At 35.3% G+C, this 26,256-nt stretch overlaps 2 protein-coding genes across 3 annotated transcripts; one reads left to right on the plus strand and one right to left on the minus strand.

Annotated features, from left to right (window-relative positions):
• The first annotated feature begins 254 nt into the window (after nt 1-254).
• Nucleotides 255-12,851, plus strand: LOC112522157 (thylakoid lumenal protein TL20.3, chloroplastic). 2 transcript variants are annotated; one of them, XM_025131239.1, is made up of 7 exons: nt 255-407; nt 488-650; nt 780-809; nt 1,153-1,259; nt 10,832-10,866; nt 11,070-11,198; nt 12,463-12,851. In XM_025131239.1, the coding sequence occupies exons 1-7, from the start codon at nt 272-274 to the stop codon at nt 12,652-12,654; spliced, it is 792 nt and encodes a 263-aa protein (XP_024987007.1). In that variant the 5' UTR covers nt 255-271; the 3' UTR covers nt 12,655-12,851. The 2 variants fall into 2 exon arrangements, with proteins under 2 accessions (XP_024987007.1, XP_024987006.1); XM_025131238.1 differs by having other exon boundaries at nt 260-407; nt 482-650.
• Nucleotides 12,852-19,113: 6,262 nt separating this feature from the next.
• LOC112521650 (NAC domain-containing protein 7) lies at nt 19,114-22,771 on the minus strand. The gene is made up of 5 exons (XM_025130631.1): nt 22,762-22,771; nt 22,462-22,514; nt 20,836-21,022; nt 20,360-20,631; nt 19,114-19,919 (listed from the first exon to the last, which is right to left on the minus strand). The coding sequence occupies exons 3-5, from the start codon at nt 20,993-20,995 to the stop codon at nt 19,368-19,370; spliced, it is 984 nt and encodes a 327-aa protein (XP_024986399.1). The 5' UTR covers nt 20,996-21,022; nt 22,462-22,514; nt 22,762-22,771; the 3' UTR covers nt 19,114-19,367.
• Nucleotides 22,772-26,256: the final 3,485 nt, after the last annotated feature.

Here is a 26,256-nt window from a genome sequence, read left to right on the forward strand (position 1 = left end):
GGAGTCCTCTTTCTTGCATAAACTCCTTTATTTTTACGTAATTTTTTTTTTCTAAAAATAAACTTTACGGTAAAAAAAAATATTTTTTATATAAAGTTAAAAAAAAAAAAAACAAATTTATAAAATGGATAAAAAGTGAATTATTATTATAAAATTTCTCTAAGATACGCCGACTACTCGACGTGCTTCTCACGCTCTTGTAATCCATTTTTGTTTCACCTCCACCTCTAACTCTGTCTCTACCTCTCACCCTCTGTCACACACAGCGGATATGGCTCTCAGTTCACTTTCATCACTACCAATCAAATCCCTAAAATTTTCACCTTCTCACGGTGCCTTCAACCCAAATCCTCCCTCCAAATCCCTAATCTGTCGATTCAATCCACAAAATGCGACTTCTACCAAAGGTATTCTTCTTCTTCCGGATTTTTATTCTTTCAAAACATGTTTGAGTTGCATAAAGTATCATCGGATGTTTCAGATGCAGAACCGAAGAGATGGAAAGCTCTGGTTTCAACTGCATTGGCAGCTGCCGTGATTACGTTTAGCTCTGATCTGTCTGCCTTAGCTGATCTTAATAAGTTCGAGGCAGATATTCGAGGTGAATTCGGCATCGGATCAGCTGCTCAATTCGGTTCTGCTGACCTCAGGTAGATTTTAGAAACTTATTAGCATAAGAGGGTAAGCACGTAAAAACGCATAATCTTTTGAAAAGATTTTGTTGTATAGTGGTGGCTTCAGCTCAAGTTCTATTGAAATTTTTGCAATTTTCTTCGCAGGAAGGCAATTCATGTGAACGAGAATTTCAGGTAAATTATTGAATTTTGTTCAACAAGAGAAATTTGTTGATTTAATAGATATAAAATTTGCAAACTCTGTAATGATGTAAAATTAAAGCCTATCCTGCAATACATGCACTTTGACCAAGAAAAGAACAGGATGCAATTCACGTTCCATCATGAGTAGATTATACATAGAAAAAGTAGATATAATGTGATTTGAGAGCCCATCATGAACTACTTGTATGATTGATCGATATTGAAATGATTATGGACCTTTTATTGAGCATAGAACAAGCCAATTTGGCAAATAACTGCTTTAACATCCATTCAGTCTTCTTTCATGCTTACTTTAAGAAAATGTGTGATACAGGAGAGCAAATTTCACATCTGCTGATATGAGAGAATCAGATTTCAGTGGCTCAACATTCAATGGTGCATATCTTGAGAAAGCAGTAGCGTACAAAGCAAATTTCACAGGTAAAAGAACTCCATCCCTCGATATGTGTACTAGGTTATCCCTTTCTTGAGGAAAATGTAACCTAAAACCAAGTTCTATCATCAACCATTGCAACAAATGAAGATATTGCCTTTACTCTTGCTGGGACTTGGCCTTTCTACCGATTCTCCAATAACAATTTGGTGCAGCGGCAAAAGTTTACACAACCAGCATGTTTATGTTCATCTTCAGTTCTTACTCTTCTAATACCCCACTAATTTGAACATCCTCAGAAATCAGAAGTATGCTTTCTCTGTGCCACATGACTTGCAAATCAAAAAATATGCTTTCTAGATTCCGTTTTATGGCTACCTTCAAGTCTTCTTGACTCAAAGGTGCTGCACCGGTTCCACATCCTGGAGGAGAACATCTAACAGCTGAAACTCTTGTTCTTCAAGAATGAAACTCTTCACAAGGATCAGTGTGTACATTGGGTACTTTATAAATAGAACTTTCATGGGACCCACTTTCTGTGGCAGAAGGTTCAACATCAGTCTTATACTTCTCTAAATCAGCAATTGAAAGTAATCTTCATTTGACCCTGCTATTTGGTATCATTCTACACTTTCTCCATGGATATATCAATTCCGTGTAAGGGCTCAACATGACTACCTTAAGCCTTTTATTGCCGGCTTCTGTTAGCACTTTTTTGATATTGCTTATTGGCTCATCCTCATAGCTTTCTTCTTCATCATCATCCCCACATATCTTACAAGTTAACCAATGGTTCTCCAATTCTGTGAAATCGTTCTTTAATTCTTCCTCAATTAGAGGTATGGCATTTCTCCCACATCCTGGAGGGAAGCATCTTAGTTGAAACTCCTCTTTCAATATAATGTGCCAATGTGTCGGCATTAATCACATCAACAGAATCAGTGTCTTCATGTTCTAGTGCCATATGTCTTGTGTCATAATCTGAACCGAGCATTTATCTACTAATAGAATTTCCACCAACCAGAGAGTCCATTTCAGAAGGATCCAAGTCATCCTTCAAATCATCATCACTGAATTCCTGGGAAATGTAGGCAGTGCCAACTACATCAATGCTTTTTGTATGGTAAGTCAAACATTCCTCTATTAATAGAACCTTTATCAGATTCAACTTGGCTGGCATTATCTTTATAACTACCACCAGCGATGCCCTTTGGAAGTTCATGAACCAAAGACACTTTCCGTTGTTTAGGCAATTTGGAAACACCACTATTTTGACTTTATATGACTTTTAAGGAGATCAAATACTTCTATATTATCCAGAACCTTTGACTGTTCCTTAGAACATATGACACTTTCTTCTTGAATTACATGAATCCTAGGCTTGGTCTTGTCATATTCTATTCATGTGATTCTGAAGCAGCGTAGATTTGCTGAAGGATCTACAAACTTCTAAACCCTTTTGGGTTGAAAATTACAATTCGTAAAACTCGATAAACTAAGAGAAAAACTTTTAAAACTCACAAAGGAGAAGAAATTGTATTGATAATAATGTGTATAACAATAAAAACAATGAATCTTATTTATAGCTAAACTAATTAAGATAACCATGGAAACTAAATTAATCCTAATTCTTAATTAACTAGGAAACTATTTAAATAATAAAAAAGATAACTAAATAATAATCCTNAACCATGGAAACTAAATTAATCCTAATTCTTAATTAACTAGGAAACTATTTAAATAATAAAAAAGATAACTAAATAATAATCCTAATCTAATTTAGAAAACAAATAACTAATACTTTTAATATTAATCCTAAATTAATTAAGAAACAAAATAATTAAATAAATAAATAAATGCAATTTGTTCAGGACTGTTAAGAACTCACTTGCGACCAGGTATGCGACCCAAGTACCGGGAGAGATTGCGTAGGCCACTATTAACGAGTTCTCGATGTAGTATTTTGGGCCTCTTTCAAATTCGTTTCTTTCTTCTTCAAAGATTGAAGAAAAGCCTCGTGAACTGCCAAAACCTCTCTGTATCAGTCACCCTCACCTGAAAAGAACTCGCCCTCGGGTTAACTTGAAAATCATCTTCACTCGATTCTCTCGAACCTTGATGCGATACCAATTCATTTAAAGAAATTTCTTTCTTTGAAACATGATCTATAAATCGGTCTTTAGATTTCAGGAAGATTGAGAAATCGTCAAGTTCCGAAGGATGGTGTCGTGATTGCTTCCACACAAGTGAGACTCTGTCAAACTCGAAAGGATAAAAAGTTACATGAAACTTACTGGGAATTGTCTTGATTTGTTCTGGAGTCTCGTGTACTTCTTTTGGAATCTTGACCTCGACTTTTTCTGCACTCATTAGTCCTTCGATAATGGTAGGCCGAACGACTTCAACTTTCTTCATGTCTTTTATCTCTTGCTCGTTAGTAGCCATGATAAGAAGATTGTCAGTTTTCTTGTCGAGAATCTTTTCAAAATTGCTCACCGATGCCATCCCAATCTTTTGGTCGCCCCAACGGAATAACATAACATTATCCCGTCCCTTATAAGTAAAATCGTTATTGAATTGCCAAGGTCGGCCCAATAGGATGTGACACGCATCCATGTCAAGGACATCACATAGAACTTCCTCTTGGTAATATTTTCCGATCGATATGGGTACCCGACAAGTTTTGTGACTCTAACTTGCGGGTCTTTCTTGACCCACCCAAGAGAATAAGGAGCCTCATGGGGTTGAGTAGGTAGGTCGAGATGATCGACTAGCTTTCTAGACACAATGTTTACGCAACTTCCGTTATCAATTATGAGATTACATACCTTTTTATGGATGGAGCAATGAGATCGAAAAGGGTTATTTCTTTGTCCTTCTTCTTTGGATGAGAGGAGTACTCGTTGGAGTACGATGTTGATCTTCTCTTAAAAGTCCTCCTCAGCAAACTCGTCACCATCATAGTCTCCATCCTCCCTGTTTTCTTCGTTGTCTACTAATCCAACTGTTCTTCAGTTAGTACATTCATTGGATCTATGACCCGGTTGTCCACTTGTCCGCATCGATAACACTTGAGGCCCATTGGTTTGGTGTACGGATTGGGGGTTCTTAGAGGAGCCATATTCCCTTGTGGTCCTCGACTAGAACTGTCTTTGTTGGCTCGAGGGGGTGGATCGGTGTCTCGTGGGTTTGTAACTCTTTTTCCATTATCAATGGCAGGAGTTTGGACTTCGGTAGCTCCTTGATATCGTACTTCAGATTTTTCAATTAACTCCGCTTTTAGTTCCAAGCTTGAAGCTTCCGCGACGGTCCATACGGACTGTAGTCCAATTTTATCTTGGATTGTTGACTTTAAACTGCTGATGTAACGAGTGTAATGATTGTATATTTTATAATTTCCAATAATTACAAAGTGGGAAATACAAGATTAATATACACAATATAGTGAAAGAAAAGAGGCTAATTCTATGGTATGTTATAGCTAAATGAAAGGATTACCATCATTACAAATATACACATTCTAAATATACATGCGGCTGAGAATTAGGAATTGATAATGCAATATTCTTTGTGATTCGGTTATGATTTGTTGATATTCCTTATACGCCCCCGAAAGATGGAGGATCCGTCGGATACTCCGATCTTGGATCGATTTCGAAGAAACGGTGCTCGAGCCAACGGTTTGGTAAGCATGTCCCGCAAGTTGATCTTGTGAGCTGATGTGGAGGACCCTTAATTTGCCAGCGGAGACTTGTTCCCAAACAAAGTGATAGTCAAGAGCAATGTGCTTCATGCGGGAATGATACACAGGATTGGCACAAAGGTAGGTTGCTCCCGTATTATCGCAAAACAAAGTCGGCGGTTGACTTGTAGTGAGACCAAGTTCATGTAGTAAGTTCTTTGTCCATACGAGTTCAGCGGAAGCATTAGCTAGGGCCTTGTATTCCGCTTCCGTAGATGAGCGAGAAACTGATTTTTGGCGAGTGGACTTCCATGAAATGATGTTTGTACCAAGATAAAGAACATATGCAGTGGTTGACCGACCGGCATCATTTACACCCCCCAGTCAGAGTCAGAAAAGGCCGAGAGAGTGAGATTGGAATGGCGATTTAGGAAGAGGCCATGATGGATAGTGCCTTTGAGGTACCGAAGAACTCGTTTAAGAGCTTGCCAGTGTGTTTGGYGCRGACTGTRCATGAATTGAGACAGCTTGTTAATGGCATACGAAATGTCCGGTCAAGTGAATGCTAGGTATTGAAGTGACCCAACCAGTTTTCGGAATGGAGTGGCGTCCACCGATGGAGATGAGTTAGTGTGCGATAAGGGTTCAGTGGCACTGAGAGGCGTCATGACATCCTTTGCGCCATCCATGTGAAACTGTTGGAGGATATCTTGAATATAACGATGTTGTGACAAGAAAAGATCCGTAGGTGTAGGAATAACCTCAACACCAAGAAACTGATGAAGCATGCCAAGATCTTTGAGAGAGAATTTTTGGCTCAAAGCTTGAATGAAGTGATCGAGGAAACGGGAATCATTTCCCGTAAGTACGATATCATCTACATAAACCATGAAGTAACAAATGACGGTTCGATGTTGGTAGATAAAAAGAGAAGCATCCGCTAAAGATTTGCGAAATCCAAAGTGAAGGAGGAATTGAGTGAGCTCAGTGTACCAAGCGCGTGGAGCTTGTTTTAAGCCGTATAGAGACTTTTTGAGCTTGCAGATATGATGTGGATATTGAGAGTCTATATAACCTGGTGGTTGAGTCATGAAGACATCCTCATGAAGAGTGCCATGAAGGAAGGCATTGTTTACATGTAGCTGTCGTAACGACCAATTTTTAGATAGTGCAAATGGAGAGAATAGTGTGAATGGTGATGGGTTTGGTGACGGGACTGAACGTATCGAAGTAGTCCTTCCCATGTTGTTGGAGGAAGCCCTTCGCCACAAGACGAGCTTTGTATTTGACAATGGAACCGTCACAATTACGTTTGATCCGGAAAACCCATTTACAACCAATGGGTGTGTGGGATGTCGCGGGTACAAGCTCCTATGTTTGATTTTGAATAAGGGCATTAAATTCCGCATCCATTGCATTGCGCTATTGCGGATCTTTAGAGGCTTGAATGTGAGAGGTGGGTTCAAGGTTGGGTGGAAGCGGGTGGAGAGTGGTGGTGTTTACGGTATTAGAGTTGTAGTATTTGGGATTGGGTTTACGGTCACATTGAGGGCGAGTAGGTGGAGGTGGTTGGAAAGTAGGAGACTGGGGTGAAATGTTGGTATCGGGTGTGGCCGTTTGGGAGTGGATGGTAGAAGATGTGATATCGGGTTGAGGAGATGCTTCTGCGGTATCGGGTTGAGGGGTGATGTTGGGGAAAGCATCTGAGGTTGAGGAAGGGATGGGAGTAGATGGTTCCAAAGGTTCGGTAGTGGGTGGAGTAGTATTATTGTGAATAGGGAGGGGAGGGGAGGGGAGGGGGAGGTTGGTTGCATGGGATGGTTTACGTGTGCATGGGTAGGCGAAGGTGATGGGATAGGAGTGGATAGAGTATGAGGTTTTGATTTTTTTTTTTATAGTAGGTATAAATATTTCAGGTGTAGAAAGAGAATTCATAGGAGTGCCTTGTGTGGTGAATGGAAAGATATGGTCAATGAATTTAACATGACGGGAGTGATAAAGGCGGTGTGAGGTGGGATCATAGCATTTATAAGCCGATTTGGAGGAGTAACCGAGAAAAATACACTTGGTGGAACGTGGATGGAGCTTGGATGAAGCATAGGGTCGCAACCACGGGAAACATAGACAACCAAATGGTTTTAGTTTTGTGTACGTTGGTTGAAGTTTGTATAGCATTTCATAAGGTGTCTTGAAGTTTAGAATTTTTGTGGGTAGTCGGTTGATGAGGTAGACGGCGATTTGAAAAGCGTGAGACCAAAAGTTTAGTGGCAAGTTTGCATGGTGAAGTAAGGATAAGCCGGTTTCAACAATATGTCGGTGGCGTCGTTCGGCGACACCATTTTGTTCCGGAGTGTGTGGGGGAGTGGTAAAATGGGAAATCCCGTGCTTTTGAAGGTAGGCAATCAAGCCAATGTATTCGCCTCAATTGTCAGAAAAGAGGGAGACAAGCGGTGTGTTAAAGAATTTTTCAACTAGAGATTTGAATTGTGGGAATAAGATTGCAACATCTGATTTCCGTTTAATGAGGTAAAGCCATGTGTATTTAGAATAAAAGTCGACAAAAATGACGTAGTATGCATACCCATCATTAGAGGTTTGAACCAGACCCCAAACATCCGAGTAAATAAGCTCAAGTGGTTTTGAGACCTTAAATGAATTGTCACCAAATGGTTGTTTGTGACTTTTATTTAGAGAACAAGCATTACAGTGAAAAAAAGCATTAGACATTTTATTAGAACCAAGTCCTAAGTTATTGAGCAAAAGTTTTAGAACTTGAATAGAGGGATGCCCAAACTTGTGGTGCCAAGAAAGAAGCGATCCGGATGTCTTGATGTTTGAGTTGAGTTGATGAGGAAAAGTAGAAGCATAATAAACGTCATTAATGTTCACTCCCCGCATGAGATGCGCCCCCGTGCGAAGATCTTTAACAAAAAAATGAAAAGGGAAGAATTCAACAGATACGTTATTAGTTTTGCAAAGCTTAGCGACTGAAACGAGATGATTACGTAAATGAGAAACAAGTAAAACATCGTTTAAGGATAGTTTGTGAGTAGAGGTGAGAATGGAGGTGTGGCCGGTGTGAGAAATAGAGAGAGTTTTACCATTCCCGAGTACAATCTCATCGGGCCCGCCATAGTCTGAGAGGTGGTGTAAATAAGACCGGTCATGTGTAGCATGATGAGACGCTCCAGTATCAAACATTAAGGGTGATGTGGTAGCGTGGAACTTGACACAGAAGAGTTCACTGTGGGGTTGTGATGCGGCCCCGATCCGGACGAGTTCACAGCAACATTATAATCTTGTAGAAACCGTTGAAGCTTCCGACAATCTTTTGTATCATGACCTGGAATGTTACAGAAGTGACAAAAAGAGTTATTTCGATTAGTTCGATAATTATTCATTTGTGTGTTGTTGAGATGGGGTGTTCCTTGGCCCAAATGAGTTGGGCCGATTTGAGTTTCCGGCTGTAGATGAAGGTCGTGAAAAGGGCCTGGCTCCTTGACGTTGGGTGCTGTTGACGGTAGCAACGAGGGTTGCTGGTGTAGAAGCTTGTAGCGATCTCTCATGATCTACAAGTTTCTCATAGAAATCAGAGAAAGTGATCAATGTGTCTCGAATCTTCAAGGCGGCAGAGATTTCTTTGTAATCGTCACCCAGGTGGGTGAGGATGTGAACGATGAGATCATCATCATCAATCGGCTTGTGAGCCAAGGCTAATTCATCGGCTATAGCTTTCATCTCGTTGAGGTATTCTGCTACAGGTTTGGTGCCTTTGCTATTCGTAGCAAGTTTTGATCGAAGGGAGATAATCCGGGACCGTGAGACACCGGCATAGCTCTCGGTGAGGCGTGTGAAAAGCTGGTTAGAGATCTCAGCAGATGAGACGATTGGTTGAATCGTATCCGAGCAACTTCCAAGAAGTGCCCTGAGAAGAATTTGGTCTTGGCGAAACCAAAGACGATAGGCGGGATTCGGTTTTCCTTCAAGTATTTTTGGTGGTGGTTCGGTTCGACCGTCAACAAACTGTTCGAGTTCAAGACCCATGAGCATGGCTAGGACGTGTTTGCGCCATGAGGGAAAGTTGGTTGTAGTTAGTTTGATTGGAAAATGGGTGTGGGTTGAAAGTTCAATAATGGTGGAGGAAGACATGATGTGTCTGTTGTTTGGACAAATAAAAAGGGCAGCAAGGGTGGTTTTGATCGGAAAAACTCAGAGGAGTTGGAGAGCTTTGATACCATGTAATGATTGTATATTTTATAATTTCCAATAATTACAAAGTGGGAAATACAAGATTAATATATACAATACAGTGAAAGGGAAGAGGCTAATTCTATGGTACGTTATAGCTAAATGAAAGGATTACCATCATTACAAATATACACATTCTAAATATACATGCGGCTGAGAATTAGGAATTGATAATGCAATATTTTTTGTGATTCGGTTATGATTTGTTGATATTCCTTATAACGAGCAACCCTTTGACCTTCTGATTCTCCGATTTCATTTCGTTCGGATAACCGTAGGAACTCCATGGTGTAGTCAGTGACGGATTGTGTACCTTGGTTGCAGTCAAGATACGCCATGATCGAACCGGTCCTCTTCGTTGGCGTTCGGATAACCAAGAACTGAGAATGGATGTAGGACTTCTAATATATGGACTTGATGAAATGCTCTTGGAAAGTCAGTGCATATATAGTTCTTGGTTTCGCTCTACCCCTGACAATATCATGATCAATATGCTTACCTGATGTGTTTTTAGGTTCAACCAAGACCAGAGGTTAGACCTCTGATAAATTGGCGTGCAGAGTGACCTGATCAAATGTTATTGGGAAGTAGCGCTTTGCAGAAAACTTTCTTGGTTTCCATTTCCACTTGGTTGTACCAAAAAAATAAGCATTGGTGCCCTCCACCCCACAATAATCATAAATAGTATATGAAGCCATTGAGTTTGAGTCATGGCATGAGCAAATGCAGGTTTATCACCCGTTCAGTTACTGAAACATAAGAATAAAACGGAGTCAAGTTGGATATTTTAGAGGGAGAAAGTTAAAACATATATACTTTTCAGATGAGGATGTACCTGGTTTTTAAACCCAATTAAAAACCAATTACTATTATCTCATTACATGCCATCTTTACAAATACCAACACAACAGTAGATTATAACTACTCTTTAGCTACAAGAAGATATAATGTGAAAGTGAAATACCATATTCATCTTAATTTCTAGAAGGAAGTAGAACCAATCCCAACTACTGCCCGTCCAGTCGTCAATTATAGGGACACACTCAACCCTCCTGCGAGGTGAAAAAACTCAGTTGGGGGTTGAACCTTGGATATAAATGACTGTAGCCTGTAGGCCTAACTTACTTGGAATAATCCAGATAAACTTCCCAGCTGGTGAGATCATCAGCCAGATGATTACCTTCCTAAAAGCTATAAGCAAATGAGAACTCCAAAGTAGGAGCAAGGCTTCGCCTGTACAAATTTACCCAAGGAGTCGATCCATCGTGATATAAAACCAGCAATGAAGCTGGAATCCATTCAACACTTGTTCCATCCCTTTATACTGCTTTCCTCCATTTTTGTGGGACCCATTTTCATTTTCTCTTCATGCCAAACAAATGGGTCCGAAAATCACATCTTACTTCTCACACCATATAAATAGGACCACAAAATGGAAGGTTAAATGGCCACCATGAATGAACCCTACATTTGCAGAACTCAATGCTGGTTTGAGACAAGACAGAGTCAGGCACACATAATCAAAGCGACAACTCCAATGGAACAGACCCATATAAGAGTAAAAGCATTTTTTTCCATGCAAATCTACCTATTTCAACTACAAGTCTTCTCATAATTTGCAATCATATTAGACAAAAAACAGTTTAGTCGCACTATTTCTAATCAAAACTTGATCTTGTTTCTCAACAGGGGCAGATCTGAGTGATACATTGATGGATCGCATGGTAAGCCAGCTCAAATTTTGGCAGCATGCAACTGCATTTGTTCGATATTTAGCTATAGCCAGCAATGTATAATACATAAGCTGCTACCCTAGCTATTGCTATGTTTAACTCTCATTTTATCTAAAATAAAAAAATTGGTTTCGGAAGATATGTTCAATGAAGATACTCAAGAATAACCTTCCATTTTTGGTTTCGTGCACCAGGTCTTAAATGAAGCTAATCTCACAAATGCCATCCTCGTGAGAACAGTTCTCACCCGCAGTGATCTTGGGCGTGCGGTTATTGATGGCGCTGACTTTAGTGATGCTGTTTTGGACCTTACTCAAAAACAGGTGCATTTCCAATGATCATAGAAAACCCTTGCATATTAAATATAGTAAAAGACTGAGAAAGCAATAAAGAAGAACCAGTCCACATAAGATGTGGGCATGGTCTTGATATCAAAAGTCTCAATCTCAAGTCTTATACGCCAAAACGTCTAAAGCCATCAAGATGAACTTCCTAGAAAGTCTAGGAGTTCACAGGTAATCCTAATAATATATGAAATGCATAATGCAGAGTGGACAAATATATACCTGGGCGCCTGCATACTCTACACTTGCATTAGGCTCAAGGTATACAAATTAGAATAATCTTTATAGGGAACAAACGTAATATTGTATCCACTATGCAAGTGATGGTGCCGTGTTCCATTGTAGACTCGTGTAACACGCTCCCTAAATCCCCAGAAGGGCGTATGGGAAATACAGCTACAAAGCATGCTCAACGGATGACTTCTAAACATTCAATCTCGATATTGAATTAAAATCTAAATCATCCAAATAATTACATTCATTCCAAATCTAAACAGTGGAAGTCTTAAAACTAAACCAACAAATCAAGTGAGTCCGTGCCATTAATTCAATTGTGTGTTCATCAGGCAGTCTCGAAGTACCTGGAAATCTACCGTAACAGTTCAATTTCTGTTCCAATTCCATATTAATTCAATTGTGTGTTCATCAAATCATCAGGGGTACCTCATGGTTGCACACAATCATATAAAGTACGGTTTTATCAAAAGTGATAAGCAGATTACCCCCTACAATTGATCACTTTGGCTCTTCATCTTTTGAAATTGGTTAATTATATCTTCTTCGTACTGTATCATGGCCATCCCCTGGGAAAATCATCTTGTCCTCAAGGTGGAAATTGTTGCAATTCTTCCCATGTATCGTTGTTGGAAGTGGTGTTTTCCCAGTGAACTAAGAGCTGAATTTCCCACTTGGTGGAAACTAGTCTCTCTCTTAAAGAAGTAGCACTGTTGTCGCATGCTATACGAAACGTGGGACAGAGAGTTCTTTCACGTCCTGTTTTGTTCTATTACCGAATGCAGCCTAAGCTATGAAGGGGTTGACTATATATATATATATATATATATATATATATATATATATATATAATAACCAATCTTATATAGGAATTTTAGATTGCAATAATAGAAGGCAAATACCAAAAGACAAATATGTTGAAAAGAAGTAAAAGTAGCAATAGAAGAAGGCAAATACGAATGGTGTGTTGATTATGTTTGACAAGACTTAAAAAGTGTTAATGATGTAGGCACTTTGCAAGTATGCAAGTGGAACAAATCCCACAACAGGAGTTAGTACGAGAACAAGCTTAGGGTGCGGAAACAGTAGACGGAATGCATACGGCAGTCCATCTTCCCCATTGTTAAGTGCTCCACCACAGAAGCTTCTAGACCGCGATGGATTCTGCGATGATGGCACTGGACTCTGTGATGTAAAGTAGTTAGTCCCTCCCAAAGACCATGTAAATTAGAGACACATTTATATGATAAATTCTGAATATATATATATATATATATATATATATATATATAGAGAGAGAGAGAGAGAGAGAGAGAGAGAGAGAGGGTGTTACATTACATGCATGGTATTCGACTACTTAATGATTTCAGTATCTGTTGCTCTTGAATCATTCACAAGTAATCTTTTAATAGTTTTCTTTTATGTAAAACCCTGAAACCTTGATATCTAAAACTGAAATTCACCATAGGTGTGTGTTCTTTCTGTCAACAAGATTTATGCAAATAGTATATTTGGAGAGGTAGAAAGGTTCAAGGAAAAGTTTCAAAATAATCCAAACAAATTTTTAATTATTAAAATCCCTACACTTTTTCTTTTCATCAATAAGTTATCCAACTTTTAGAAATTGGTTACTTATATGCTACATATTATCAATCCAAAAATTTAACTATAACTGACTAAAACAATTAACGTAAAAAAAAAAACTTACATCAATTTTAACGTTCTCAAACCCTACGTTCCCTCAAACCTCTTGTACTTATTATCGCACCTTCCCTTCTTCACACCTCACCGCCTTATCGTCATTCTTTCTCTACCACCGCCCAAACCCATCACAGTTTTTGGTGCTAATATCGATCTTCCTCTTTTTGATCAAATTTTTTTTTTTGTTTTTCGATCCTCACTTTTTTGATCTATCTATACAAATTCCATAAAATTGTTGTAAAAGAGTGAGAATCATAAGACAAAAAAACAAATCTAAAAGAGGGAGACTGATGATAAAAACCAACAATGATGATGGACGGTATGAAGAATAAATGACGATGGGAAGATGAGGGGGAATGATGTTTGATGCAATGGTTTGAATGTCGTGATCCTTGGTGACCATGAGATTAAAAATGATTATGGATGGAGATCATTTCTTATGATTCTCACCTTATCTCTTCTTCGCACACGATTCTTCATTTATATATTGGGAAGGAATCACATAAAAACCAAGTCATTTGTACAAATTGTACAAATCATTTGATTTCATTGTTTAATTTAATAAAAATGTTTCATATAATTATTTTCTTGGTGAAATTGTTTCATACGTTTTTGTTTCTATGTAAAAATGAAATTGTTTCATGTATTTTTCATTTTGCTGATTTTTTTTCTAAAAATAATATAATAAAGATAATAATGTCTATAATTAATGTCTTCCACAATAAAAATGACTAACCTACCCTTATAATTAGAAAAAGAAAAAACAAAGAAAAATTATTATTGGTTGAATGACATTTGTACGGTTTATACAAATGACTTGATTTGCATTTGATCCCTCCTATATGTGTGTGTGCGCACGCACGTGTGTGTGGGTTAAATCATGTGAGGATCAAAAAAAGTATTGAAGGTCAATCTTAATCATTAATTGAATTTACTCTACGGTTATGAAAAACGATTGTATTTTTGTAATATTTTTGAAATTTGAAACTAAATATTAGATAAATGGCAAGTTGAAAGGGACATTCTAGGCATTTGACATCCAATCCATAGTCAACAATGATGACTATCGAAATTATATTAATTACAATAAATTTTAACTTAAAAATATATTAATTCAATGAACTTTTTAACCAAAAATTTATATAAAAAACAAAAGGAACGTTTTATCTTCTTCAATTTGACACGAGTATCATTAGCTTTTTACATTTTTTTAGTAATTGCAATTTTTATGTGAAACAGTAAAGTGATTTAACTTATATGTTATTTCACCTTATAAAACAACACTTTAGTATTTCACATCACATTTAATGTCATTTTTTTTTCACATGTGAAACAACACTACATTATTTAATCATGTGAAAACTATGTTGTTTCACAATATGAAATAACACTTTAGTGTTTCAGATCTTATTTTACGTCAACTTTTGTTTTATTTTGTTTTCACATTATGAAACAACGCTACAATGTTTCACCTTAACAATTTATTGTTTAACATTAGCGTTATTATGTTGTTTCACAATATGAAAAAACACTTCAATGTTTCACTTTCACTTTCACATCAATTTTGTTTTGTTTTCACATTGTCAAATAACATTAATTTTGTTTCAAATATAGCGATATTGTATGATTTCATTATGTGAAATAAAACTAGTGTTTATAAGTGATATTTTTTATTTATTTATTATATTTTGTTTTCTCATGTGATGTTTTTCTTATTTAAAATAGTCAAATATATTTTATAAAAATGTAAATCTTTCTATAATTTAACAGTAAATAATGTATGTGTGAGAAAGTAAACGAGTGAAAATCAAATTTATAATACATTAAACTAATGAAATATAAAATATTATTATCAATTAATAAAAATTAAAATATCTTATTATTACATATAAATTATATCACATAAGATTGAATTAAAACAAAATAATAATTTATTCTAAATTTTGATATCTATAAAAAAGGAAGTGAAAAATAATTAAGAAAATAAAAAATTATCATCATATCCTTCCTTAATTATAGATGAAACATTATATTAGTTAAGGTTGTTACATTAGAGTGATTAGATGGTTGAGATTAGTTCTCAAAGCCTAGATTTAACATTGTTCAAGAAAGCCTAGATTAGTTCTCAAAGCCGGGATGTCACGTTGTTCAAGAAAGCCTAGATGTTGTTGGAGTAAAGAATCGTCAACAAGGGCGTTCTATTGCGTTTTGTAGATTCTTATTCAAGACTTGTATCATTTGAGTTGAATATATTCAAACAAAAAGCTGACATGGATGTTATGGGTAATTCTTTTTGTAAGTTGGTTCACATCCGAAATTTAACGGTTCATGTTTTTATAATCAACTCGATCCTCGATTGGGTCGGGGGCAAACGCCTATAGAAAGATCGCTTGGATTTATCAAAGGTTTGCTGGTTTGGTTAGTTTATTTAATTTTTCTCCCTAAAAGAGAGGGATAGAATTTCTCTCTTTTGACATCTATAGTGGGCATCCAGTGGAGGGCTCGAAAAGCTTCATCTAGTACCGAACCTATAATTTGGATGATACATCCCAGGTTCTTTTTTTCAAACGTGGAAACCCAAAACCAGAAGTATTAACCTTGCATACTTAGATATGATCAAACAAACTGTCCTATTAACATAACAAAAAACTAAGAAGTTTTTAATCTTTACGGTAACATATATATTTTTAAAAGACAAAAAAAAAAAAAAAAACTATATGTTAAAATATTTTAGGCCTTTTTTCTTACATAGGGATTGATTGCAAATGAATCACGAATATATGTTTCATTTGTTGACAAGTATCATGTTCATTATAGCCTTATTATCTTGTTGGAAATCGGTTATCATTCATAACATTTTTTGTTCTAATACAACTATAACAACAGAAAAAATTTAAAGTAATTGTACGACTCATAATTGATGTTAAAAGAAATTTTGTAAAACGTTCTTATAATATTTTAAATGTTTTATCATTAAATGATATATTTAAATAATCTCAATCAAAGATGGACCTCGAAATTTTATTAAATCGTGATTTCATTTTACTATAAAAAAGGAAGTTTTAGATATATTTTATAAAATCATCGTTAATCGGTTGATTAGATTTTTTTTTTTTTTTGGTATATAAGATCTTATGTTCGAATCTTTTATTCTAATTTTTTTTGGATGATGAACAAGACTAGGTATCCCGTGATCCCGATAATACTAATTTATTAATTATAGAAAAAATAAAAAAGTTTTAAGGTTTTGAGTCTTAAAAGAAACCACATGCAGCCATCATTATGATCATAGTAATTATATAGTAGCATTAAACAAGGTTAATCAATTTAGCCAACAATTCAGCAAGGCATCATAACAATGTCATAAGAGTGCTAATTAAATGTTGTTTTATTTAACAAAGTGTACTGGAATTTATTATAAGTAATTTACATAACTTATAATTAATATTAATTACAATAAAGGTGTTTTAAGTTTTACTTTAAAATTATAAATTTAATAAGTTTTGCTTCTTAAAATTGAAATTATAAGTAACAATTTATAATTTTTTTTACACTTGATTTGTAGATATTATGACCCCTCTCTGTTTGTGTGTCTATATATTACATAAGTCGGGTTAGGTTTACGTGAGACCAGCTTATTTTTGTGAGACCATTTTTTTACACTTGAAACAAACGCTGTGAAGGTAAAAAAACTGAACTTTCACAGCAAAAACACTGTGAAGTTACCTTCATAAGGTTTTTCTGTAAAGTTTCAAGTGTAAAAAACGGATCTTATGGAAACAAACTGGTCTCACGTGATCCCTTTAATTATTATTATTTTGAAGTAAAATGTCATTAGTTTTTTTTTTATTAACCTGAATATCCAACCCGCTATGCGAGCCGACTAATCTCAGGACGACCTGCTTTGCAGATAGTCCGGAGTCACCGTATTTGAAGGTCCGTGGCCACAAGGGGATTTTTATTCCTCATTGGATTTGAACATGAGACCTCCTGATACTTTTAAATTTGAATTATAGCGGGAGGAAAAAAAAACTAAAAACCACTCTAAATTCAAAGATATCAAATAATGTTGCAAGAGAGAGTAATATATAAACATGTGAAGATTCGAACGAAAACCTAATATTAGCCAATGAATGAATAAATTCCCTTCAAGTCAAACTTGGTCAATGGAAAACAATACTGTTACAATGATTTAGGGGTGTGTGTGTGTGTGTGTTTTCTTTATGTATGTACAAATACATCTGAGCGAGTGCTGTAAGAAGAGCACGCCTCATGATGATGTCTGCTGTGAACTTGGCATCGCGTAAAAGGAAAATTTAGCAAAAAAACTAGACAACATTCTTCTTCAGTTCAACTCAAGTAACACCACATTATTGTCTTTCTTTCCTCAACATTCAAGATCCAAACTCCCATCGGATTCAGTGTACGAACCCAACTTTCTATTTTTCTTCTTTATATATATATGTCAACTTGTCATTTTCATCTGGGAATGAAGCCAACCTAATTGTATGGTGGTGAGTCATTCTTTTGTCTAAGCAATTCCTTTTATGTATCTTCTTTCATACTTTCTCTTCTTTCGCCTGCTGTTGCTTTCGTTTTTTCTTTACAATATGTCTAGTTTTGGTTCAGACTGCATGCTTCAAAGCTGGATAACCTGCAACTTGCTAGGAAAAGCCTCTATTTTTGGTTCATGCCATTCTCTTTGCTTTCTTAGGCTATTCAATTCACAAGCCCAACAGCCGATTCAGAGCCATGTACACTGACCAATTCTGCATAGAAGACACACACACACACACACAATATATATACACATATATATATATGTATCCGTATATTGGATCTTGTGTACCTCTTGTTCCGTTTTCACACAAGCATGTTTGGTCTTTGCCAAAAAGATATCATGTTGTTTGCCATCTAGTTACATAATACATACCTGTGTGGCTTCTATTTCAACATGGCCATCATGTATATATAGTGCTCAGCAACTTAATGCCATTTTTCACTATATATGCATGAAACTTGAAGGTGGTACCTAGTAGTATTTGTAGAGCTCTCTCTCTCTCTCTCTCTCTCTCTCATTTTGCCTTCAATTTTCTCTTTCTGCCATGATTATCCATAGGCGATCATTTGTTTTCCCATTTACAAGTACAAAATTGCTAACATATACTTCAAATCTTCAAGATCAGAATATCTAGATCATTAGATCAACTTCATACAACAAAAGAGGTCTTCTTACTGACTTTTTAATTCAAGTTGTGAGGCTAAAAATGGTTTAATTAATAGTTTGATTTCGTTGTCTTTGAAATAATCTTGTCATGCTTTCACAAACCCTTGCCATCTGAAAACATCATGACATCTATTAATCGTTCTTCACTTCAATTCTGAATCTCTCTCGTCACTCATCAAAGCACACACTTCATGGGTTGTATTTTATAATTTGCATCTTCATAGCATCCTGTCAGCTGGAGAAACAAAAGTGGTAGAGGATCTTTATTCATAAAGACCATTCCCTCAGCTCAGGACCTTTCAGAAGCCATCGATCAAACTTTTGTTGCATCCCCGTTGATGTATCCCCAAACAAATACTCAAGTACAAGATTTGAACCTAGGACCTCCAGCTTGAGTAATTAGCCTAGTTGAATGCCTTGAAATAAATTAAAATTGCTGGTTTCCTCTTTAACTAAATTAATACTTTGTTTATGGATCATGTCTTGTCTTTGTCCTGCGGTCGGGTCGACGACGTGAATCTAATACTCAAAGATCATCAAGGAGCAAAGAAACAATTGTAAAAGATTTAGAGAAGCAATCAAACAGGAAAAAGTACATTATTAATAAAAACCAAAATCAACATTAATTAAGCTTGACAAGCAACTTTTGAACACCAATAAGGATAAAAATATAGATTAATTAAACACTTCCATTCCCTTGTTAATTATCTTGACAAATAAGAACAATCAAAATACGTACATACATAATTAAAGATATGTTATATGAATTACATGCATATATATCTACTTAAGGCAGCTTAGTCCAGACACATTTGATAAAACCACATCACCCATATTACGTTTATTTTGGACGGAAACTAGATCGTCTGACACTTTGATATTAGTACATACATTCTAGTCACAATATTAATATGCTTGCTTCTTAATTTTCTTCCCTTTTTTTTCACTGATGTAATTAGAAATTTGGTTTATGTTTCTTATATTAATTACTTCCAAAGATCAACCTGGCAAGTGGAGGTGGATATTGAAGCACATTCTGACGCCATTTCATCACTCTTAGAATCACTTAAAAGCAGGTTCATATGTTCCGCCATTTGAAGAGACGACGGAGGAGGATTGGAAGGATCTTGATCATTACTGAGCTGAGAAGCAACGAACTTATCAAGTACTCGCCAATCAGTCACTTGAAGATCGTGTTCACCATGGCTGCCATAAAGCAAGTTGATGTTCAACTGCTGAGTTGAGGGTTGAAAAGCAGCAGCAGGCTGTTGAATTTTGGGGGACTCTAATTGAGGAAGCTGGAGGAAGGAATGATCTTGGGGCAAGTTGTAGTGCAATTGATCGAGCTCAGATTTTGCTGGAAACTGTTGATGGTATGAACTACCTGACGTGTAAGGGTGGGATAATCGTCTTGGCGTTTCAAAATTTGGCATGAATGAGACTTGATCATCAAACCAGCACAAAGAATCGTGTTCATCCATCCTTCGTACAGTAGTTATTCGCTTCTTGAATACCCTACATACAACCCAACCTTCTTCCTGTTGCAAACAAAACAAAATATTTCACTTCATCATAAATTAATGAACATGTGTTATAAATACTTCTTGATTTTTGAGGTGGGTACCCAAAAATCAGCAAAAAGAACCAAATTAAAGCACGTTTTGATTTGAATATGTGTTGATCATATGCACACATACACACTACCATCTGTTTTCTTTTGAAGACAGAAAATGATAAACACCCATATTATAAGTACAAAAAATAGCTTCTTTTTCGTCTTAAACCTAAAATTGGATATCATATACACATTCCGCTTTTGGATTTTGAGTCTATGAAAAAGTTGCATAATTTTCGAAGATTCTTGAAATTCCTTGGTATGATCATGCATTAAACATCATATTCAAGTAACATTGTAATAAATCTAAGAAAAATTAAAGATATGATAGCAAGGTTATAAAAAAGATATGAAATAGCTTGCCTGAGTTGTTCCGGTTTCATTTGTTTCTAGTCTATACTCATGCATGATCCAATCTGATTTCTGCCCATTTGGAGCTCGACCTTTGTAAAACACCAATGTCTTTCTCATGCCAACTAGATTATGCTTTGAGTATATGGCCTTGTCTCTTCCGGTGGCTTTCCAAAAGCCGGCTTTTGTAGCTCTATTTGTACGAGTTCCTGTTGGATACTTTTTATCCTTGTGGCTAAAGAAGTACCACTCATTTTGCTCCTCGATTCCTAGCTTGCATAAATCTGTTCAAATAACAAAAAGATGGTTAAAAAAGAAGAATATCCTATGTACAAAGTGTTCAATTGGGGGCCTAGAAAGCCTTGCATCCATGACATAAGTAACACATAGTTAAGTTGCATTACACAACTCAGAAATGTATCAACAGATTGTTTCAGAATGCACATTTTCTGGAGCCTCTAATTACTTGACATGATGAACTGAAGCACCTTGAAGATCCCATGGCTCAATTCTATAGAGATCAATGTCTTTAATAACATCAAGATCAATTCTTTTTGATGCAATCTTTTTCCTGAGGTAGTAATCTACAAGTTCTTCATCCGTTGGGTGGAATCTAAAACCGGGAGGAACATGTGAAAAGTTATTCATACTCTGCAACTTATGATGATCGAAAATCTGCAATTGAGAAAATGTGCCATTAATAATTTTCAGTGGTTGAAGTATATACAAATATTGATCATGCATGCATCCTATCTTGCATGCAATTCTGAATATTTATCATCAATTGCATGTATATGTATGTATGTATGTATGTATGTAACAACTTGACTTAATTCCATTAAAGAGCAGACACTAAAATGACACTGAAGGTACATGTACTATGAAAATCACCAATTTACATCTATTTCATGCTTAATCCTGTTAGATGTTAAATAACAAGAAAGATAATGTTAAAACAAGGGGGAAAAGCCACACAAGAACAAAAAGGACAAACACTAAATTTGATAAGAAAATATGAATTCTTCTTTCTGTCAGCCTAACCCTAAACTATTTTCACCATTCTTGCTCAAAATCAACAAGGAAAATTCAATATATATATATATATATATATATGTGTGTGTGTGTGTGTGTGTGTGTGCTCAATGCCAAAAGTAGCTTTTCATCAAAGATATGAAAGGTCTAGGTTTTATCGTTGTAGGATGCTCTTAATTTTTCTCAATTCCTTCTGAAGGTCATCTTTAACCTTGGTTACCTGGCTGTAACTTTGAGGGATCCATGAACCAATCAACTATAAAGGTTCTTACTCTTCAAACCACTACGAACCATGAATAGAAGCTCGTTTCTAATTGTGCTCACATGAGTTTAACTCAGCATGAGAATCCACAAGAGCAAGAAAATATGTAGGCAAATGTGTGTACCAAGTGGCTTAATTGAAACTCTATATAGAACCTTAACTTATGAGTTTAAGTTCCCTAGAGAAATCAGCATATTACTTCTTTTTTAACTTTAAAAATTGGAGAAACCGTGTATGGTAGAACACACACACACACACACATATATAGATCTCATATGAAAAATGAAATTCTATGTATTTGCCATGCATTCTCATGAAGAACCCTTTTATTACTTGATAATCAAGATAAAACAACTCGAGTATGTTTTTTTCTCGAGGAACCACTCAAGTCTTTCACCACTCAACAAAAAGTGAAAACCTGATAATAATGCACAATCAAAATACACAAGAACTTTACTTTGTTAACATGGAAATATGCTCAATTTTATACATATATAGTAATAATTTGTCCCCCGCCCCCCAAAAAAATCTCTTATGGAGGATCTAACAAGATGAACTTTCATGAAACTGATAAGACGACATTCTTGTCATGAACTAATTACGAGAAGTGAACCTAACAAAAAAGAGTGAATAAATCAGAAATTGTTACCTACTAGAAGTCCTTATTGAACATCACAAATCTATGGAAAAACCGGATCATGGAATAAATTTTTGCATTCAAAATCATCATTCCAAGAAAGAAAAGGTGGTTTAATACACATACACACATAGCTAGAAAGAGAAGCTTGAAGATGAAGATGTACAAGAATAACAAGAAAACCTTGGAACTGACAAAGTTCTTCACTTAGATCGATCCTGTTCTTCTACAAATGGCTGAAGAGAGAGATTTTTTCCGCATGAGTGTCTTGAACCTCAACAACTAATTAATAAACAAGCAAAAGAAGACCAAAAAGGAAATCACAGAAGGAATGTTTGTGGACCAAAAAAGGGTTTTAATTCCCTCGGGAATTGAAGCGGAAAAAAACTTGTCTTTTTGTCACTCAGAAATGGCATCAGATCCCAAAGAAGTCAAACCCTAATGGTAACACAAACTGAAAGAATGAAGATAAGAGGTTCTCACTTAGTTTATAGTAGTGTATGAAAGAGAGGTTGATTGGGTATGGAGGAAGAGTTAGCTGGATTGTCGGAAAAGCTTCCCGTGAAAAAAGGGAGGAAGATGATGATGCGGCGGTGATATACTACTCCTCCACACCACCCACCACCAGCTTCTGATGGTGATGTACCGCACCAATTTATATTAGATTCACAACTAGATTTTAATGGTTTTTCTGACCACTTTCTTTCTTTCAATTCTTTGAGATATTTAGAGAGAGAGAGAGAGATGAGTGAGGTTTAAGAATGTGATGGCATGGATCACTTAAAGAATCCCCACACCCACACACACACCCGACCAAAAAGAATGTTTAGGAAGATTTCCTCTTTGGGGGTCTTCAGTTTCAAACTTTCAATTTATAACATGACTATACAATATAATTTTATTGTTTAATCATATTCTTTTTCTGTGTAAACACTAGGTAATAATTATTACTTATCCATTTTCATTTTACCATAATTAAATATTGTGGACCTTATTTCAATTCTCACCCAGCTTTTTCATCTTCCCATCAATAATTTCTTGACTGAATTCTAAAATGCTTCATACAACTTGCATTTCTCTTCAATTTGATATAAAGTTGTCACTTCTTTATCTATTTTAACCAAAACTGTTACAACAAGACCGTTAAGTTAAGAATAAAGGGAAACAAAGCCATTTATCTTCATCAACTCACAAATAATAACATGTGCAAAGTGATCAATACATCTTACTGGAAATGAAGTTGGATTGACAAAATTCATACAGAACGTGTGGAGCAAAATGAAGAAAGCAAAAATATTGATCGGGGCGACTCCAACTTACTTGTTGTGTCTTATTGTTGTGTCTTAATGTGTGCATATGTGTTGTTCGCTTGTTCAGCTAAAATGTTAGTTTAATGATACAGAAGCTCAAAGCATTTAATTACACATCAAAAAAAAAAAAAAAAGCAATGAAGATGTAAAGATAAAAAGAATTAAAGAAACTAAAGCTTAAGTTTTTTTTTGACATGAAAAGCCTTTGGCAATGGTAAGTTGCTATGTGATATCGACTCTTCTTAATGCCAAAAGTTAGTTTAAAAGAGGTTGTAAAAATTAATAACATATATAAATATATCATTTTTGAAAACCGGACGATATACAAAAAGTACAATTTTATGTAATGATGTATGATTCCTCTCATCTATGAATGCATATTCTATGTATTTTATTATTTTGTAGTTAACATGTAGCTCTATATATATTTTTTATAATATGCTGTGACGAAATTAAGGGAGAGAAAATATATATAAAAATTAAGGGGTAAACGAAACTTGTACCAATAATTAATAGGATAGCTTAATGTATATGACTTGTTATAGAGTGAATTAAACATTTTGAACATATGTCCCTCTATGCATTACTAGAGAAAATGTGAGCCTTTATGGACACCAATGAGGAATTGTAGAAGAGTATTGAAATTGAGGGTATTTTTTGTAATAATTGGTTAGTTTAAGGTGGGCAACTGACTTTTGGCCATATATAAAGGAGTTTCAGTCTCACCAGCAACCTCACGCGCTGTCTGGTTGGTCGCCCTGCTATTTCTTATTATTTCTTTTCACACGCGCCATCTGCCCCCACAAACCGACCAATCAGTTTCGAAGGAGACACCTCTCCAATACCAAAAAAGTAATTTTTCAAAAAATAAGGAAATATAATTTAATTTAAATGCGAAAATAAAATTATCTTTAAGGTAAATTTTGTATGAATTATTATTACTAGTTGTGTATCCATCTAATGCGACGTGAGTTGTGAATTTCAACTATTTTGAAGTTTTACTGGTTTTATTAGAAAGATTTAACGATGATATAAGTTACATTTGGTCTTTACATAGTAATGCAATTTGAATAAATAAGAGTTATGATTTCAATTACAGTCTATAGATGGAAAAAATTGTATGTTAGTTTAAAATCCAATATATTTAAAATCCAACATATTTAAACGACTCCATAAATGTGTTTGATTTACACCAAGAGCAAAAAAATAAGAGATGGAGAGCGAGACCGAGAATTCTAGAGCAATGAAATGGAAGATGAATGAGAGAACTTTTAATAACTCATGATTAATATCAGTTTGAATTTCACCTTGCGGGATGAGTAAAAGACATAGAGGTATGAAAGGGTGAAGGCATGAGTGAAAGGTGTCAAAAGTATCTTGGAAACGTGAAAAGAAAAAACGATAATGTGCATTGGTAACTTGTACTATATGTTATTTTAATTATAGATTTAAATATTTTAAGACTAAATATATAAAGTAGTAGTACTTAATGCATTATGAGTTGTTTTTAAAACTTTTAAGATTTTGTGCATAAATGTATAGTACTTTGTGAATTAAAAATTGTTTTTAAATCTTTTGATAAATCTGGTTTATAAAGTAGTATAGATAACAATTTCAAAAATATTTTATGATATTTATTACAACCATTTAAAAAAAGATTTTATTTTTAAAATAAAATATTTCATTTTTGTAAATATTGAACTGATAGAAAACAGTATACGATTCCTACCGAGAAGACTTGCACCGAATTAATTAATTTGAAACAATTTCCATCAAATCATTTTAATAAAGTGAAAGTTGTAGTAACTAATAAACTACATTGGCTTAAACGGCTTCGGCTGTGTTGGCTTGTGTTTATTAGTGGAACGTGGACCCCACGAACAGGAATTAATGATGTGATCAAGGGTGTCTTTTTTGGGTACGTGACGGCTCGTAGTTCGGCTTGTGCTGGCCACTTATCATTAACCGGTTATATGGTAAAGTAAATAAATATTTTATCATTAAGATAAAACATTTGTAGCTGGATTTTTTATGGTTTTATTATGAGTCATGTAATATAATATTTTATAAAATAGTAAATATAACTTGTGGATTAAAGATGTTTTTGATGGTAGTGGGAGCCACCCCATGGGCATGGTCCATGGTTATTCCCAGGCCGCCACGTGTAATATTTAAGGAGTTAATGGTGTGGCTTAGTTAGTGCGCTGTGCTTCTGCGTGCAGATAAGTTAATCAACGCTTTTACTTTTGGAAAAAGTTCCATATTTATATGCACATATTTATGTTAACATTTTGATAAAAAATAATAATTAAATTTTCAAGATTAAAATATTTACAAAGCATTAAATATAAACCCTTAAAACATTAAAGGATACTGTATTTAGAAAAAAAAAATTGATTATTGATAACCTCAACAGTATCATGAGAAATGTTCCTCCAAATATATCAATATGAAGGAATATATATTTGTTTCGCTTAACGGTTGAAGCTAGCAAGAGACTTGTGAACGAACCCTTAATCTATCGTGTATATGAGCTAAGTTATTTCATATATTTGTCAATTGAACTAGACAACAGCGGCCGTTAAGGGTTATTGTATGATGAAATTTTTCTATGCATCTAATTTAAGTATTTGTTTTTTATTTTCTTTTATGTTAAAAAAATAAAACC

This window comes from Cynara cardunculus (assembly GCF_001531365.2).
Source record: "Cynara cardunculus var. scolymus isolate 2C chromosome LG 11, CcrdV1, whole genome shotgun sequence".
Lineage (NCBI taxonomy): Eukaryota > Viridiplantae > Streptophyta > Magnoliopsida > Asterales > Asteraceae > Cynara > Cynara cardunculus.

Coding starts and splice junctions, on each gene's coding strand:
- LOC112522157 (XM_025131238.1), top strand. CDS start 272: ATGGCTCTCAGTTCACTTTCATCACTACCAATCAAATCCCTAAAATTT. Junction 651..779: donor TTCGGTTCTGCTGACCTCAG/GTAGATTTTAGA, acceptor TTTTCTTCGCAG/GAAGGCAATTCATGTGAACG. Junction 810..1,152: donor CATGTGAACGAGAATTTCAG/GTAAATTATTGA, acceptor TGTGTGATACAG/GAGAGCAAATTTCACATCTG.
- LOC112521650 (XM_025130631.1), bottom strand. CDS start 20,995: ATGAATAACTTTTCACATGTTCCTCCCGGTTTTAGATTCCACCCAACG. Junction 20,632..20,835: donor TGAGCCATGGGATCTTCAAG/GTGCTTCAGTTC, acceptor TTATTTGAACAG/ATTTATGCAAGCTAGGAATC. Junction 19,920..20,359: donor ATGAAACCGGAACAACTCAG/GCAAGCTATTTC, acceptor TGTTTGCAACAG/GAAGAAGGTTGGGTTGTATG.